The sequence below is a fragment of the Typopeltis vanoorti genome, chromosome 3 (genome assembly GCF_054136105.1).
Source record: "Typopeltis vanoorti isolate ZY-2024b chromosome 3, IOZ_Tvanoo_1.0, whole genome shotgun sequence".
Lineage (NCBI taxonomy): Eukaryota > Metazoa > Arthropoda > Arachnida > Uropygi > Thelyphonidae > Typopeltis > Typopeltis vanoorti.
In genome coordinates, this window is record NC_143551.1 from 56614800 (window position 1) to 56630919 (window position 16120).

A 16120-nucleotide genomic window follows, 5' to 3' on the forward strand; every position below is an offset into this window, starting at 1 on the left:
CACTCATTCCCTCTCTTCTGTTTCCTTTCTCTCCTCTTCTAACACTCCCAAATTTCTCTCTCTCCCCCACTCTGATTCGGCTTGCATTTATCTCTTCCATCCTCCTAATCTTATCTTTCATACTTCTGCTCTCATTCACAAGACCTTCCACCTCCTCTTTCAGCTCATCTATCTCCCTCTGCAGGTCAGTCACTCTTAATCTAAATTCACTGTCCCAAACAAAACCATCCCCTAAACTTTCACAGTCACTCACGCCTTCCACACTATCAACTATTATTTTCTCATTCATACGTATATTTTTTTCATTCTCTCCTATCACGCTACTTGTCTTCCTACATTCATTCCCCATTCCTGGAGCAACAAGGTCAGATATTGATAATTCGACACTCATTTCCTCCCACTGCCTGCATTTTGCACACATACGCTCTCCGCTCTTTTTAACAAGCCACATATCTAATTCTTGAGGCGCATACATGCCGCAAGTACTGCATGCCACAAAGTCCCTTATGATATTTCTTATAATCGAGTTATTAAATGGCGGAGGACTTGGCGATACGCCACTTGCAACTGCAGCTGAATCCACCATTATTCCTTACTGCCGAGTAGCGTAATCGTTAATTATTCAATTAATAAATTCCGTTAAATAAATAGAAAAAAAAGTACAAACAATTACAAGCAAAACAAAACATTTAAGTACACTAAATAAAATGAAATATAACTAAATACAGTAATGAAAACATAGCTTCAGGAGATTAATGTCAGGAGATTTATCTGGCCACTGAAGAAGCAATTGGATGTTGTGATTTTTGAGGAATTCTCACTTTTTTTTTTTTGAGATGTGGCATGGAGTGAGATCCTGTTGAAAGATGAGTAGAGTGGTCTCTGTGAGACCACTCTTTTTTCCAATATTTTTATGTATTGGTCGCTTTTCATCATACTGTCAATAGGCATAAGTGATCCTGGACTGTCATAAGTAAAACAACCCCAGAACATCTTTTTAGCTTGGTGTTTAGAGGTTTGTTGAAGGTGGGTGGGAGAATCTCAGCTTGTTCTGATTAATTTGTTCACTACTGTACTAAAGAAGTAGAGGAATCTTTTGAGGCATTGGAGGAGGCAACTGGTCCAACAAAAAAAATGGAAACGTATAGACAATACTTTTGCCTGCAGGAAAAATGCCCGAATCTTGCTGACAATCCAGCATATTACAAAATATAATAATCATTCCTAAGGACAGGATGAGGATGAACCTGTCCACTCAGGTGTTTTCATCCTTGTGTGCAGCCATACCTAATTGAGGCAGTTGCCATACGATTCTTAGTCATATCTCTTATAACACTATGCTGCATCTACCTATCTCCTGCTGGTAATCTTTCAGAATGATCGAGAACATCTTATTCCAGTTACCATCCCTTTTCCTTTTAATGGGGCATTTAAATAAGCATAACATTCCATGGGGGTAGTGTCTGAACTAAATTAGAGAAAGAGTGTTTCCATCCTTGTTGGCACCCATACCTAATTCCAGCAATTGAGCCAGTTGCTATATGATTCTTAGTTCTATCTCTTATTACACTATGCTGTATCTACTTATCTCATGCTGGTAATCTCTCTCAGAATGATTGTGAACATCTTATTCGATGGTCATTACCATCCCTTTTCCTTTTAATGGTGCATTTAAACAAACATAACATTCCATGGGGATCTGCCTAAACTAAATTAAGGAAGAGTTTTTTTAATGTATACTTGACAACAATGATCTCTCTCCCTCTTGAACAGAGGAAACAATACCTTCTTCCATCCCAAATATTCACTTCCTTAGGTTTAACTGTCTGCTCATCCTCCCTTTCCCACTGTTCAAATGGAAAATGAAATATTTGAGAGTCACACCTTTTTACACATGCAGCCATGTACTATATCATGGATATCATGATGGAAAATGGTTAGTTTATCTCCTATCAGCATTGCAGTGAATCATGTAAACAGGGCATATTACAGAGGCTGCCATAACCATTTCCTAAAACATCTAGTTGTGGTGGAATGTTGATTGCACAGCAGCAAAGGAAGCACAGAAGAAAGGTTGAAGTATCTTCTTCAGATACTCCACAACAACAAACCTTATTGTTTTCAAGTGTGTCAGAACCAAAAGGAATCCTGAATCCAGTACACATCTTCTATAACAAGATCAACCAACAGCAAAGAAGTATGGGATAATGAAAGGCAGATATACCACCCACACATGCCCCATCCTTGAACATAATGGATGCGCATTTGTCAATGCACAAGCAAAGATTTTTGCTAAAACATCAGCAGTATATTCTTATCCAGCATTCCATATCCAAAAATCTAAGCCAGAAAAATAACAAAATCTGTTCTCTTCAAGCAGTAAGGAGAATACAACAGGCTGTTTATGAAACAAGTATTGAAAGCTGTTTTGCTTAAATGCTACCCATGTGCTGTTGGGTGAGATAACATCCATTAGGAGATGTTCATGTATCTGTCGCCATCTGCCAGGTGTGAACTGCAGTACCTGTTCAATGGAATTTTCTGTGGTAACACTTTTCCAGATAACTGGAAAAAAAAAGTATTACTAAGTGGTAAAAGGCAATTATTATTGCCTTTCCTAAGCTAGGAAGTGATTCAAATTCAAAATCCCCAATAAATTGTCAGTCATTTGTCTGATTAGCTGCTTGTGCAAGATTCTAGAAAAAATGGTTAACTAGATGTATACAAATGTTTCTCTGGTTTAGCAGTTAATTTTCAGTATTGATACCTTGTTTTCTAATATATTAGAAAATAAACAATGTAACTCAGCAGATTTTGTAAGTTGTCAGACTTACATTATCAGGGATACCAAAACTTATAAAAAAAGACTAGGAAAAATTAATTACACATAGCATGTTATCTGAACTTGACAATTAGCACATATAAACAAGCGACCTGAAAACCATTGTATTAATTGCTCTATATGTATTAGAACAATGCTAGTTGTTACTGTCACATTCTGTATTGTGAAGCATGTCATATCCCAGCTCCATGGTTGTTAGATTTTGGATGTTGGTGTAGGATCATGCATTGGATTTTGTTACATTGTATGGAGATCCGAAGTATTTTGAGGCTTCTTTGAACTTTCTTGTAAAGTAATTATGATCTATATGTCATTTCTGTTTCTTGTCAAACTACTTAATGGCCTGTGTTTGTTGTATGGAAGGTTAACCCTGATTTGTGCTGCTGCCTTTTTTTTTTTTCTCCCTAATGTGTTTGATGTGTTCAGACATGTGAATCTCCCAAGACCTTTCCATGTGGTCTATATAGTAAATGCTAGAAGAGCAATTAATTTAGTAAACTCCTGGATTTTTCATGAGAGGATTTGGATGTTTTGGAGGATGTAAGAACCTAGAGATCTCATACATTGTCAAAAAATCCACTTTTAACTATGTAATTACAAAACAACATTGCAACTTTGTCTATAACAGTCTTGATTTAAGTTACCTTGATTGTATACTTGAAATCTTGTTTATGTAAAGGAGCTGTCAGAGGTGTAAGAATTTTATTAATCATCTTTAGTTTGTATCCATTGAGGGTGAGAGTATGTTTCAGATACCACAGTCCTTTACTCTTTTTTTTTTTTTTAAAGATTACTGGAAATGTAAGCTCTGTCTCGTATTGTTTTAATCATATCTATCTGTTGTAATGGATGACGATGATGTGAAGTGCCATATAAAAGTTGTATACTGAAAAGATCAGTCTTTTCCTTCTTTATTTACTTCAAGAAGAATGTCAAGGAATGGTGATTTTTTTGTGATCATCTAGTTCAGAGTGAATTTTATGATTGGATGAGAGCTGTTTAGATAATCTTTAAACTGAGTTAAGTCATCCTTTGTTCCTGACCAAAGAACAAAAATGTCATCAATATAACACAATCAATTGGTTTATGGTGATAATTTTCAACAGTGTTCTTTTTCAAAATTCTCCATAAAGAGGGCTCCCCCCCCATTTCACCAGCTAGGGCTGGTGATATGGGGGGAATCCACGGCAAGTCCTGTTTGTTCTTACTATTTATCTTGAAATGTGAATGAAATGTTTTCCATGCGATGTTTGAATGGTCAGACTGTGCCTGGTGGAAAAAGCTTTTGAAGACAATCCACTATGTCATCCCTAGGGACATTGGTGAATAGATTGACATTGTCTAAACTGGATAGAATATCTGAGGTTCTATATTTTTTGGGGAGGAGGTGTGGATGATGATAGAGACACATAAGTTGTTAAAGAGTTTTATCAGATTAACATTGAAGAGGTTTTTCATAGAATGATAGCAGATGAGGGAGAGCAATAGGTCATGGAAGCTTATAATAAGGAGAATGTTAGCAAAGGAGTCAGAAGCAAATTTTTTGCATGAAGAGAGTGGACACACTACTGCTGAGAATGCAAATGCATTTAAGACACAGTATGATGATCTGTGTGTTTGACTGAAGAACCTCCCATGATGATGAGTCTTTGACTCCATGGAGGTCTGAAGACAATAATAATGTGGATGACTTTACCATCTTCTATCATTCATGTAATATGAGGGTCATAGAAAGACAGCTGCAGGAAGCCACTAACCATCTTTTACAATAGGATCTTTTGAATGGGTCCAGATTTTCCCAGCAGGAGACAGTTTGTGTGCATTTTTGCTGCAGATGTGGTCTTCATCCTAATCCAGAACTTGGGCTAGGACACACCAATCCTAATTGCACCAGATTCCAAGTCCTTGGGCTCATATTCAGTAAGAAACTAACTTTCCTACCTCATGTATGTGCCATTTTGTGAGATAAGTGTCATTAAGTGATGAGCATTCTTTACACCCTAATTTTCCACCTCTCAGGGTGCTGACGGATGTTCTTTGCTCTGTGATTTTATTGTATACTGATTAGATCGAAACTTAATTATGACTTTCAAGGTATGCTTTTGCCAGAGAGTACCCTGCAATGGTTGGATCCTGTCTGCCACCAAGTCATAAAAATTGCAACTGGAGCATTTTGAACTTCACTGATCCTAGTCTGTATGTCAAGGCAAATGAACCACCCTTGTTGCTTTGATGTCGGCAGCTTTCTCTATTATATGCCATAAAAATAAAATCCCTGTCAGACCATCCTGCATTGTCAACCATTTTTTGGCCACTGAAAAAATGCGTACAGTACTGATCCCACTGCCATATGACACTTTGGTTTTCAAACAGAAGTGCTTCTAAAAGCTCTAGATATTAGGTCAGATGCATGCCATCAAACACACTACTGCCTTGGCATTCATATATACCACCATGCAGCTTTTCTTTCTATAGACTACCAAAATATTCCATCCCTCCAGTTGTCTGCCAGCTGCTCTTTCAAGCACATATAAGGAATACTGATTTTTTTGTCTGCCTACACAGATAGTTCAACATCAGAGGCTCTAATTGGATCTTCTGCTGTCTTCTCAGACAGAATATCTGCTCAGATCCCATTAAAACGTAATAACTTCACTGCTGGGCAGTATTCTATAGAGTTTGCCTTAAATTATGTATGCAATACTACGAAAGATGCATTATATAGGGTGGCCCATAAGTCACGAAGGGGTTTAAAATGTAAATAACTCATAACTAATTTTTTTTAAAAAAAACCTCCAGGTTCTTTATTTCATTGTAACAAAAAAATAAATAAATAAAAATAATTAATAAATTAAAAAGTTATTAAATGTTTAAACCCCTTCATGCCTTATGGGCCACCCTGTATATACAGATTCACAGAGCTCCCTACATGAATAAAAAGTCTAGATCTGCCAAAACATTATGATCTCTTTCATGTCCAACATATCCTCTCTCAGTTATGGAAGCTACATCTGGATGTGCACTTCGGTTGGATCTCAAGCCACCTTGGGATTAAGAGAAACAAAACTGCATACACTATAGCTAGGTCAGCTCTTTTCTTAAGCTTCCACTATCTGCCTGTCCCCTACATTCATTACACGCACTTTCAGGTATTGCACCCATTTCTGTCATAATTATGACAGAAACTTTTATTCCAGTAGTAATCATGATGGAATCAAGATGCCAATAATGAGCTCTACCAAATCAAGTCTGAAAACAAATTGTGGCAGTCTAGTCCACACAGCAGCTATTACTATTACAAGAATGTTATTCTTGCTTGGCTCTGCATAAGTCATAGTCATTTTACACTCTCCTACCTGTTGAGGGATGAAGACATGCCTATGTGTGTTGTGTGGTACTAATCATTATTCACATTTTAATCGACTGTCTTCGTTTCACTAATGAGCATTGTCACTATTTTAGTCATATTTATAATCTGTCTGAGCCCTATACACTGGCAAATTTTTCAGATTCATCAAGTGTTATTTCCATTTTTAAATTTTTTAGAGCATTAATATTTACTACCTTATATAGATTATATCCATATTGTATATGTTAATTTTGTTTGTTCAGCTTACGTAGTGTATGTTAGCTTTGAACATCTGATGTTTCATTAGATTAAGTTTTTATGCATTTTTACACTATTTTATACACCTTTTTCCCATTTGTTTTTATATGTTTATTTTTATACCTGTTTATGTTGTTGTTTTATGTATTTATTATCATGTGTACTGCTGTGACATGTATTGCTGCAGAATGACATAAGCTTCCCTTGTGCTACTAAATCCAAATCCAATCAATCCTCCATAAACAAATCGCTGAAACATACCTGGCAGCCAGCCAGTCAGTCAGCTATCCAACTTATTAGTCTTTCACCCAATTCCATCCATTTCATTTGAGCCACCAGATTGTTGTGTGGCATTTTATCAAAGGATTTTGAAAAATCTAAGTATATTATTGGATTACACATCTCCCTTATTCTGTGAATTCATCACCTTGTTGTAATATGTAAGCAGATCGCTAAAACATGACCTCCTCTTCACCTCTTGCTGGTCATTGTAAAGAATACTACTACTGCTATCTTCTACATAATTCTGAATCTTGCCCTCATCGGCCTCTCTAACACCTTACCAGAACCAGAATCCTAGACAGATATAGCCTCTCACCCTCCCCCCCTCTTTGTGAAGTGAAATCCTCTTTTCACTCCTGTGGCACTTGCATTGTTGCAAGACACTCATGTTAACAGATGTAATAACAATGTCATTAATTCCCTGGAGTATTCTCCTTCAAGACACGTGGTGATATGTTGTCAAGCCCTACCACCTTATTAACATCAGGATTACTTAATTCCTCACATCACCTCCTGCTCACTCACATCAGTCCCTCCTCCACTACATCCTCTACACCCAAGCTTCTCATGGAAGATAAATTCATGAGGGTGAAATATCCTGATATATCTTGCTGCCTCCTCTTCAGTAGTTACCAATCTGCCCATTGTCATCTGCTGGAATTGTTCTCCCATAGTCATCCTTCCTTTTATTTGCAACAGATCAGAAGAATTCATTAGGAATTTTCTTTGCTTGACAGGTTATACCTTATATGATTGGTTCTATGATACTTTACAGTATAAAGTGTGATTATGAATCATCAGTGACACCTAAGCCTTTCTATATGTATACTGATTGTCTTGCTATGGCACATGCATTTCATGAACTTACTGCATTCTCATTTGATTACTCAGTAACTTCAGATGTGACATCTTTGGTCATTTCCAGAATTCAAATTTATGCACTCTTCCTGGTAGGGATGTCAAACTGCCTTTCTCCAAATAGACAAATCATGCATTGCATTGCATTGGACATTTTCACAAAGTCTTTAGGTGTCAATACTCATGAAGTGCCTCTGCAGCATTTTCCGTGCAGGTTTAAGGCAAAGTGAGACCCATCGCACAAGTTGAATGACTGTAGAGTTAGTCTCGCTGCTTTGTTTATACTGCCTTACAGTTCATGTGGTATGCTGCAAAATTCACTGTCTTTTCTCACTCGTGGTACCACCTTTTTATCCTTATTTTTGTCATTTTTTAAACTAATTTTTTTTAATGTAAAAAACTCTTCCCAATGATCTAGTTAAGGTTTTCACCAAGTTCGAAGGTATTTTGTCTACTTGTTCTCTCTACAGATTGCTCTGAACATGTGTACTTTAATTTGAAACATCCTGTATGAATGTGTTTTTTTCCTTTGATAATGCTTATTATCAAAACAGCTATGAAGTATTTTATACAGCTGTACTTATTATCTCTAATGCTTGCTGAGTTTAACATTGCACCATCAAGGTATTTGAGAAAAGATCAAACCAAGGTAAGGTGAAAAGTCAGGATATTGGAAACGATGTGATAATATGAACATTTGATTGTCTTTTTTTTGTTCTCAGTCAACTAAACTATTTTTACTTCAGAAATAATCATAAAAGAAAAAAGTAAACAGATACACTGAAATTATTTTTTTTCCTGATGAGGTTATCTTACTTTCTGGATTAGCTTGATTTGAACAAATAGTTTTCTGACTAATTAGCACTCAAATTAAAAAGAAATGTTTTTTTATCCAATCAAGTCACAGCAAGAAGAAAGTCATCAGCAAGAATTGGCAGAAAGAAGACTTAAATTTGAAAATGAGAAGCAGCAAGAATTTAAAGCACTTCAAGAAACCTTGGAAAGAAATCACAAAAGTGAAATAGACTCTTTGCGGACTCGTTTCAAATTAGCCTACAGTACCACTGCCTTAGAGCGCTCTCCTTCTGATTGTAGCTTAGAAACATTGCATTTAGAAGTATGTAATATTCATATACTGTTTTATTATTTTTAAGATGTATTTGCATTGATCATACACAAAAGTTCATCATGCATTATGCAACCCAGTTGCAGCACCACTAAGTAAGCTTGATTTCTTTATATCAGCTTACATTTCTTTAATATTCTATTTTATTATGCTTATATACATTTATATGCCTTCAAATTGTATAATAAAAAAAAAATTCAGGTTGGTCGATTGGTAGAGCCTCTGTCACTAATGGCTCATGCAAAAAGTTAAGCAAGTTTGAGCATGGTTAGTAGTTGGAAGGGATCAATCATTCGGTACTGTTGGCACACTCTCCCTCAATGAGTCTTTGGACTCCCTGGAGGTGTCACATAATAATAATAATAATATTGCTTGATAAACTAAAAATTATGTTTATTTTTAGTTGAGAGTTTCATCTATACGAGTCACAGGCAATTTATCATGTTAAATTTTATCAGAATTCCTATGACCACGATTATCTAATATCTCTACATTGCGATGTTTTGATAGAAATTTATGTAGCAGTTGTTAGATAAATGTAAGTTAAATGTGTGTGGATTTTTTTTTTTTTTTACGTTCCTTTAGCTTGCTTATATTGTTTGGCAATTCACAAATGCTAGTACAGTAAACCCTTGCTGAACGCGGGGGTTATGTCATTAATACATTGCACGCATGGCAAAATCGCGTTCCTTAAAGTTAACTTTCTATGGGAAAAAATGTGTTATGTATAGTTCAAATTAAGAAAGTATGTATGTATAATTTAAACTAACCTAAATATTGTTGTAATTAAAAGGGAAAAATGAAACAAATGTTAATTAAAAGGATTTTTATTACTGCTTAATAAGTAGGTACATGATACAGTTATTTTTTTTAAAAAGCTAGTGATTTTTGCTTGGGATAATAACTGATGCAACTCTTTAAAAGTTTCATTGTAAGGAGCACAGAGTTTTTCATTGCCTTTCATAAAGTGTCCTCTTCTTTCTTCATTTGAGTCAATCTCCATTGCAAAATCAGACAGTTCCTGTGCCTTTTTTAACAATTTGTTTAACTTCTTGTAAGTTAAAGGCGCTTTATCTTCTTCTTCACTATCACTGCTTTCACTGTCGGCTGGTGTTACAAGATCATCCAATTCTTCATTCGTCATTTCTTGATCGTCATTCTCGATTAATTCTTTGACCTCTCCTTCTTCCATATCTGAAAATCCTTTGCCACCAATTGCTTTTGCAATTTGTACAATTTCTTTGGCTTCGTTTTCAATCGATGGAAATCCTTTAAAATTGTTGACAACCTCTGGCCAGAGCTGATGCCAGTAAGCATTCAATGTTGATGAATTCACTTGTTCCCATGCGAGTTTAATCATTTCTATGCAGCGGCTTATGTTGAATCGCTTCCAAAATGCCATTAGCGTGTTTTGCTTTCCTTCATCTAGTGTTTTATTTGCAGAGGTGTAAACATGCCTGACATAATAGGCTTTGAATGTTTTTATGATCCCTTGATCTATTGGTTGGATTAAGGAAGTGATGTTAAGTGGGAGGAATAAAACCTCTACATTTGAATGCAATGTTGTGAGGGCTTCAGCATCGTGTCCTGGAGCATTATCAAGAATTAGGAGAACTTTAAAGCACAGGTTTTGCTGTTCTAAGTAATGTTTGACTTCTTTAACAAATGAATTTTCAAACCAGTTATTAAAGAGGGCTTTTGTTACCCAAGCTTTTCTATTCCACTTTCACACAATGGGCAATTGTTCAAAATTTGTTTCCCTGCAATGCACGAGGCGTTTTAGATCAATAAATGAGCAGAGGCTTGCACTTGAAGTTGCCTGATGCATTTCCACAAAAAAGCAAAGTGAGTCTATCCTTAAAAGCTTTAAAACCTGGGGCAACCTTTTGTATCTTTGTGATGTAGGTTCGTTGTCCCATTCGCTTATAAAATAGGCCCATCTCATCTGCATTGCGAAACATAACCCCTCTCTTCAATGAATTTCAAAAATTGGGGTTTGAATTTCTCGGCTATCTGCAGAGCCAGCTTCTCCCTGAAGCTTTACATTGTGCAAATTAAATTAAAATTAAAAGCCAACCTTTGCTTGCTTGAAAGTCAATTTTCTCTGATGATTGGCGATCTTTATTTAAAACGAAAGAAAACAAATCTAAAACAAAGCTTTAGATTTGTTTTCTTTCGTTCCACAACTGAGCATTTTTCATTTACTTGATTGTCAATCCCAGCTATTAATATTTTTTCCATCTTATCCAATTGCGGAATTCTTCTTGAAACTTGAGCAACCTTTGCCGAAGTATCGCCTGAAGCTTTGACACTAGATGGAATCTTTTCTTCGTTCTCCCGTATTGTTCTTATGCTTGATTCGTTTATAGCTAGTTCTCTTGCAAGCGATGAAACGTGTACCGTTTTTCAACTTATCTAAAATTTAAATTTTCTGAGATAATGTCAAAACTTTGTGTCTTTTTGCTGCTTTTATCATCTTCATTCTTCCTCTTAGATGTCATATTGAATTTTTGAAATTAAAAGAAATACAAATGCAAAAGGAGAAGAGGATAAACACTTATAAATACATGATTACAGCTCTGCTAACGTAAGTGAAATGATCGCAACTCGGCCTGGGTCACTCAGCTAGCGGGCAGCGCCAAGCAGAGTTGCTGGCCGACGCTCTGCAGTGTACCTCATATGAATGAAATTCTAGCGTTGGACAAATTAAATGGAAACAAATAAGATAACGCGTATGTGCAAAATCGCGTTCCGCAAATCTGCGCTTGGCATGGGTTTACTGTATATCTATATTCATGTAATTTTTGATACTACCAAGAATCATGGCAGCGATTATTGTACTGTGACAAGCCATTGACTTTGTTGCATTAAAAGAATCATTAGGACTCGGATTTGACCTTTTGTTGTTTTGGAAAAGTGGAAGTTGTGTATGTTATTGATTTCAAAAAAAAAAAAAAAAAAAAAACATCATTCTCTTTTTCCTTAGACACTTTTCTAGGTTTCACTGTCTAATGCCCTTCACCAAAATTTGGAATATAATTGTCTGTTAGGTTTCTGAAAATCACAAAATATGTTTAGCCAATCACACTGAAATGAAGGAGAATGTTAGGGAGATGCTTCTGCAAAGATTTCTATAGGTTACATTGTTCATTCAGTTTAGATCAGATTTGGAATACAGTTATTTTTACATTTACGTTCTCTAGCAAATTTCAGTCAAGTTAGACAAAATTGAAATGTGAGGAGATCACATCTTTTTAAAGAATCTCAAACATTGTTCAGAAACAACTGTATTCTGAATGTGGTTGAAATTCATTCAGAATATAGTTTTTTCTGAACATTGTTTGAAGTCTTCTGCGAATTCTAGACCAATCAGTCTGTATCTAACGAAATTTGTTATATAGATATATTATAATATTGTTAAAAACGTGCATGTGGTTTATTGTTCAAGTAATGAGTGAACTGTGCTACCAAAGCTGTTACATAACCCAGATTTATATATATATATATATATATATATATATATATTGATCTCATACATGAGAGGTTGAGGGACCTATAGGCACGTTAGTGCTGTGTATAGGGTGCATAAGGACTAAGACAGAAATTTATTGATTTTTTTTTTTTTTTGAAGAGCTGCAGGTTGTAGTTGTTTGGGAATACTTCATGAGGAAGACTATTCCAGAGGACAGAGGTGGACAGAAATAAAAGAAGAAGCGATGCAACAGAAAGTATAGGAATGATGGTTGCATTTCACTGGAGCAGTGACTATGGAAGTACCTGTAGAATAGACGCAGTGCTGAAACACTGCACCTGTGAGATAGAGGTTGAAGTGAGTTTGTAAAAGAGGGATCAGTTAATTATCCACGAGCCTAATTGCATGCCTCTGGATGGCATCAAGGATTTTAAGTGAAGTTTAGGTGCCCCCCCCCCCAGCATGTGAACAGTATTCTAAACACAGACTGATTTAGGATTTGGTTTACGACTGATTTTAGGATATAGTGAAGAGTTGGTTGGGTGTAAAATAGGCTCTTGAATAAAAGAGAATGCCAACTTTCTTGGATGCTGAGGAGGCTATCGATGTGATGCGATGTGTTTATACTAGAAGAGACTGAAGGTAAACGTTAGTTCAGGCAAAGAGATCTGATCTTGTCTGGTGATTTGTGTATTACCGTGAAGGTAAAGGTAGGTGAGCTGGGATCTCTTTTGCATGAAAAAAGGCAGGACTGTGTTTTGGTGGCATTGAACATAACAAGGTTGTCCTCACCCCTATTAGAGGATAGTATGTAGATCAATGTTTAAGGCACTGTTGTAGATGATCTTGTAGCCTGGGATGTTAGAGTACTGCATGGTTTGTCAAATGAACAGGATAAATATAGAGTATTATCTTATGCAAAGCTATGTATAAGATTAGTGGTTATTGTGAGTAAGTCATTTGTGAACATGAGAAAGAGAGTAGGTGATGGACAGAACCTTGAGTCACTCCAGCATTGGTGGTGATGCTTAAAGAGAGGGAACCATATACCATGATTCACCGAGGAATGACCAGAGAAAAAGCTGGCTGCCCAGTTACAAAGGGCGACAGGGAGACCGAATGATGGCAATTTGTTAAGCAGGCCACGATGACCCACATGGTCGAAGGCTTTGGAAATGTTAATGGTGAAGCACAAGTTTCTCCAACCTTTCCATGATGCATGTCCCCTGGTGAGTGATGTAAGCTACATGGTCAGCTTTGGATCTTGCAAGGCAAAATCCATACTGGTGGTTGCTAATTAATATGTGGGCCTCTAATTACTGATGACTTTCTTCGTTATTTTGGAGAGGAATGAGGTGATGGCAATTGGTCAGTAGTTTGATGGTTGACTTTTATCACCCTTTTCAGGAATAGGATAAGAGATTGCTTCTGTGCATTGGAATAAGTACCAGATATGTAGTAGATTATAGAGATGATGCAAAAAGGGTGTTAATTCTGAAGCACAATGTTTGAGAACAGTTGGAGTGATGCCATCAGGTATCCAAGTTTTTTAGTAGTTTCCTGATTTCTTTTTTGTCGAAAAACTAAATGAGGCTTATGGTGCTTAGATTCTGGTATGGTAGAAAGTGATTTCCCTTGGTCATCAGTGCAATAGTTTGAGGGAAAGAGTGATGCCAGGTCAGCTTTATCTTTAGGTGAAGTAACAGTGGTGCTATCAGAATGAGATAGATGTGGAAGTGCAGGAGAGCTGAATTTGCATCCAACAGCGCTTTAGCAGGCAATCAGAAAGCACAGCTTCCATTTGGATAAGAGGCGAGTTTTCTGCTGGTAGCCTTTATGAAATTGGATTTGGATCTACTGATGACTGATTTGCATTTGTTGCATTCTTTGGTATAGGCAGACTATGGAGCTGGAGTTCTTGATGCAATGCAGTAAACTGAATTTTTTTCTTTGACTCTTTCAACACATTTTCAGTTATATGATTCAGGGCTTGGAGAATGGATGTAGATTTTGGGTTGAATGGGACATTAAGGCCTTCATACCATTGAGAATAATTTTTGTGACTCGTTCACCAGGTGAGTGGAAGCAATAGTCAGACCAAGGAAAGGAGGTATAGAAATTCCAGAGGTCATACCAATTGGCTCTTTTCTAGTGCCGGAGGATGCGAAGTTAGGAGTGGTTGGAGGAGGGGGTGTTCTGCGAGAGATAAGACTTGTATGAGATTATGGTCTAAATTGCTGAGAGAGAAGTGACCTCTACAATTATCTGGAAGATAAAAATTTGACAGTAGGGACAGATGGGACATCAGTATGTATACTAAAGGAATGTTCAGCCAAACTGGTTAGGTGCTTAACATGCTTGTATAACTTGAGTCCCAGCTGAGGAAAGATAATACAAGAATGCAAAGTATGTATAATCATCATGTTGTACAAGGGTGGTGCAAAATATTGTTTCTAACTGCTTGCTAATCATTATCTCTGGAGTGGTGGTGGTGGTGATGGTGGACATTTTAGAGAACTTGGTAAGAACTTGCACACAGTAATGGGTCAACAGGCAAACTATACTTTAGAAGGAACAATGTATGTGTGCTGAAAGAAGGTCAGGACTGAGAAATTTGCTCATATTTTATAATTTATGGCTGAGTTGGTTAAAGGGAATGGATACTGATGAGTTTTAATAAGATATTAGCAAAGTCCACAAGTATCATAGTGTATCAGTGAAAGGCTATTGCATAAATTGAAGGATGTGAGATTGGAATAAAGTCTGTTGATTATATACATCAAGTGGATATTAAATCCAACATTATTTCAAAGCTGAATACAGAAACTATAAAAGTTTTGTACGAAATTTGACCAGAGAACTTACGGGAATACACTCGCCGGCATTTACAAGTTTCCCTAGCCAGACCTTAAAGGAGACATGATTGCTTTGCCCAAGCATTCATATATTCACCTCCTGTTGGTCCATTTTGATAAGGTTTCACTGGCCTGACAGCAGTTTCGTACTGATTGGTTCTCCTCAGAGACTAGGCAGAAACCTTAAGACTGCAAAAACTATTGTTCGGTACTAAGGAACTCGAAGTGTTGGAGACGTGTATTTTTTGTAGGCAAACTCTCAGTCGGTGTGTAAAGTATATATTTACTAAAATAAAGAGCCAAAAGGCTTCATTTTGGAGATGCAAAATTATATACATCAAGTGGATATTAAATCCAATTAAACCTTTATTTTAGTAAATATTTTATGCACCGACTGAGAGTTCACTTATGAAAAATACATATCTCCACACTTCTAGTTCTTAGTACTGAATGAGAGTTTTTACTTTATTAAGGTTTCTACCTGGTTTCTGAGGAGAACCAATCGGTTTGAAACAGCTGTCAGGCCAGTGAAACCTTATCAAAAGTGGACCAATAGGAGGCGAATATACGGATGCTTGGGCAAAGCGATCATGTCTCCTATAAGGTCCAGCTAGGGCAACTTGTAAATGCCAGTGAGTGTATTCCCATAAGTTCCCTTGTCAAATTTCATACCAAACTTTTATAGTTTCTTTATTCAGCTTTGAAATAATGTTAGCTTTAATATCCACTTGTTGTATATAATTTTGCATTGCCGAAATGAAGCCTTTTGACTCTTTATTTTAGTAAAAGTCTGTTGATTTCGATAAGTGAGTGACTCCTAGAAGGTATACATGGTTGGTGGGGGGGGGGGGGATCTTATAGATTTAAGTGCCTAACTGTTTGCACCAGTCAGGTACTTCAGAGATCGGTCCTTGGATGATTGTTGTTCAATGTCTGCATTAATAATATGGGAAGGATCAGATGTTTAGTTGTTTGCTGGTAATGCAAAGAGGCAGGATAATCAGATACTACTGATATACAACACTTACAGGGTGATTTGCATAGGCTGGAACTTTGGGAAAATTATTATGACTGTCAT

General features: G+C 36.6%; 1 protein-coding gene across 4 annotated transcripts in view; it reads left to right on the forward strand.

Moving 5' to 3' along the window:
• The window catches only part of LOC150108169 (RB1-inducible coiled-coil protein 1-like), a 611254-nt gene that overhangs the window by 381905 nt on the left and 213229 nt on the right, over positions 1–16120 (forward strand). For all 4 annotated transcript variants that reach the window (XM_090390625.1, XM_090390624.1, XM_090390626.1 and 1 more), the window contains one exon: positions 8491–8706. In XM_090390625.1, the coding sequence (XP_090246751.1) occupies positions 8491–8706 (216 nt within the window). The remainder of the gene's footprint in view (positions 1–8490; positions 8707–16120) is intronic.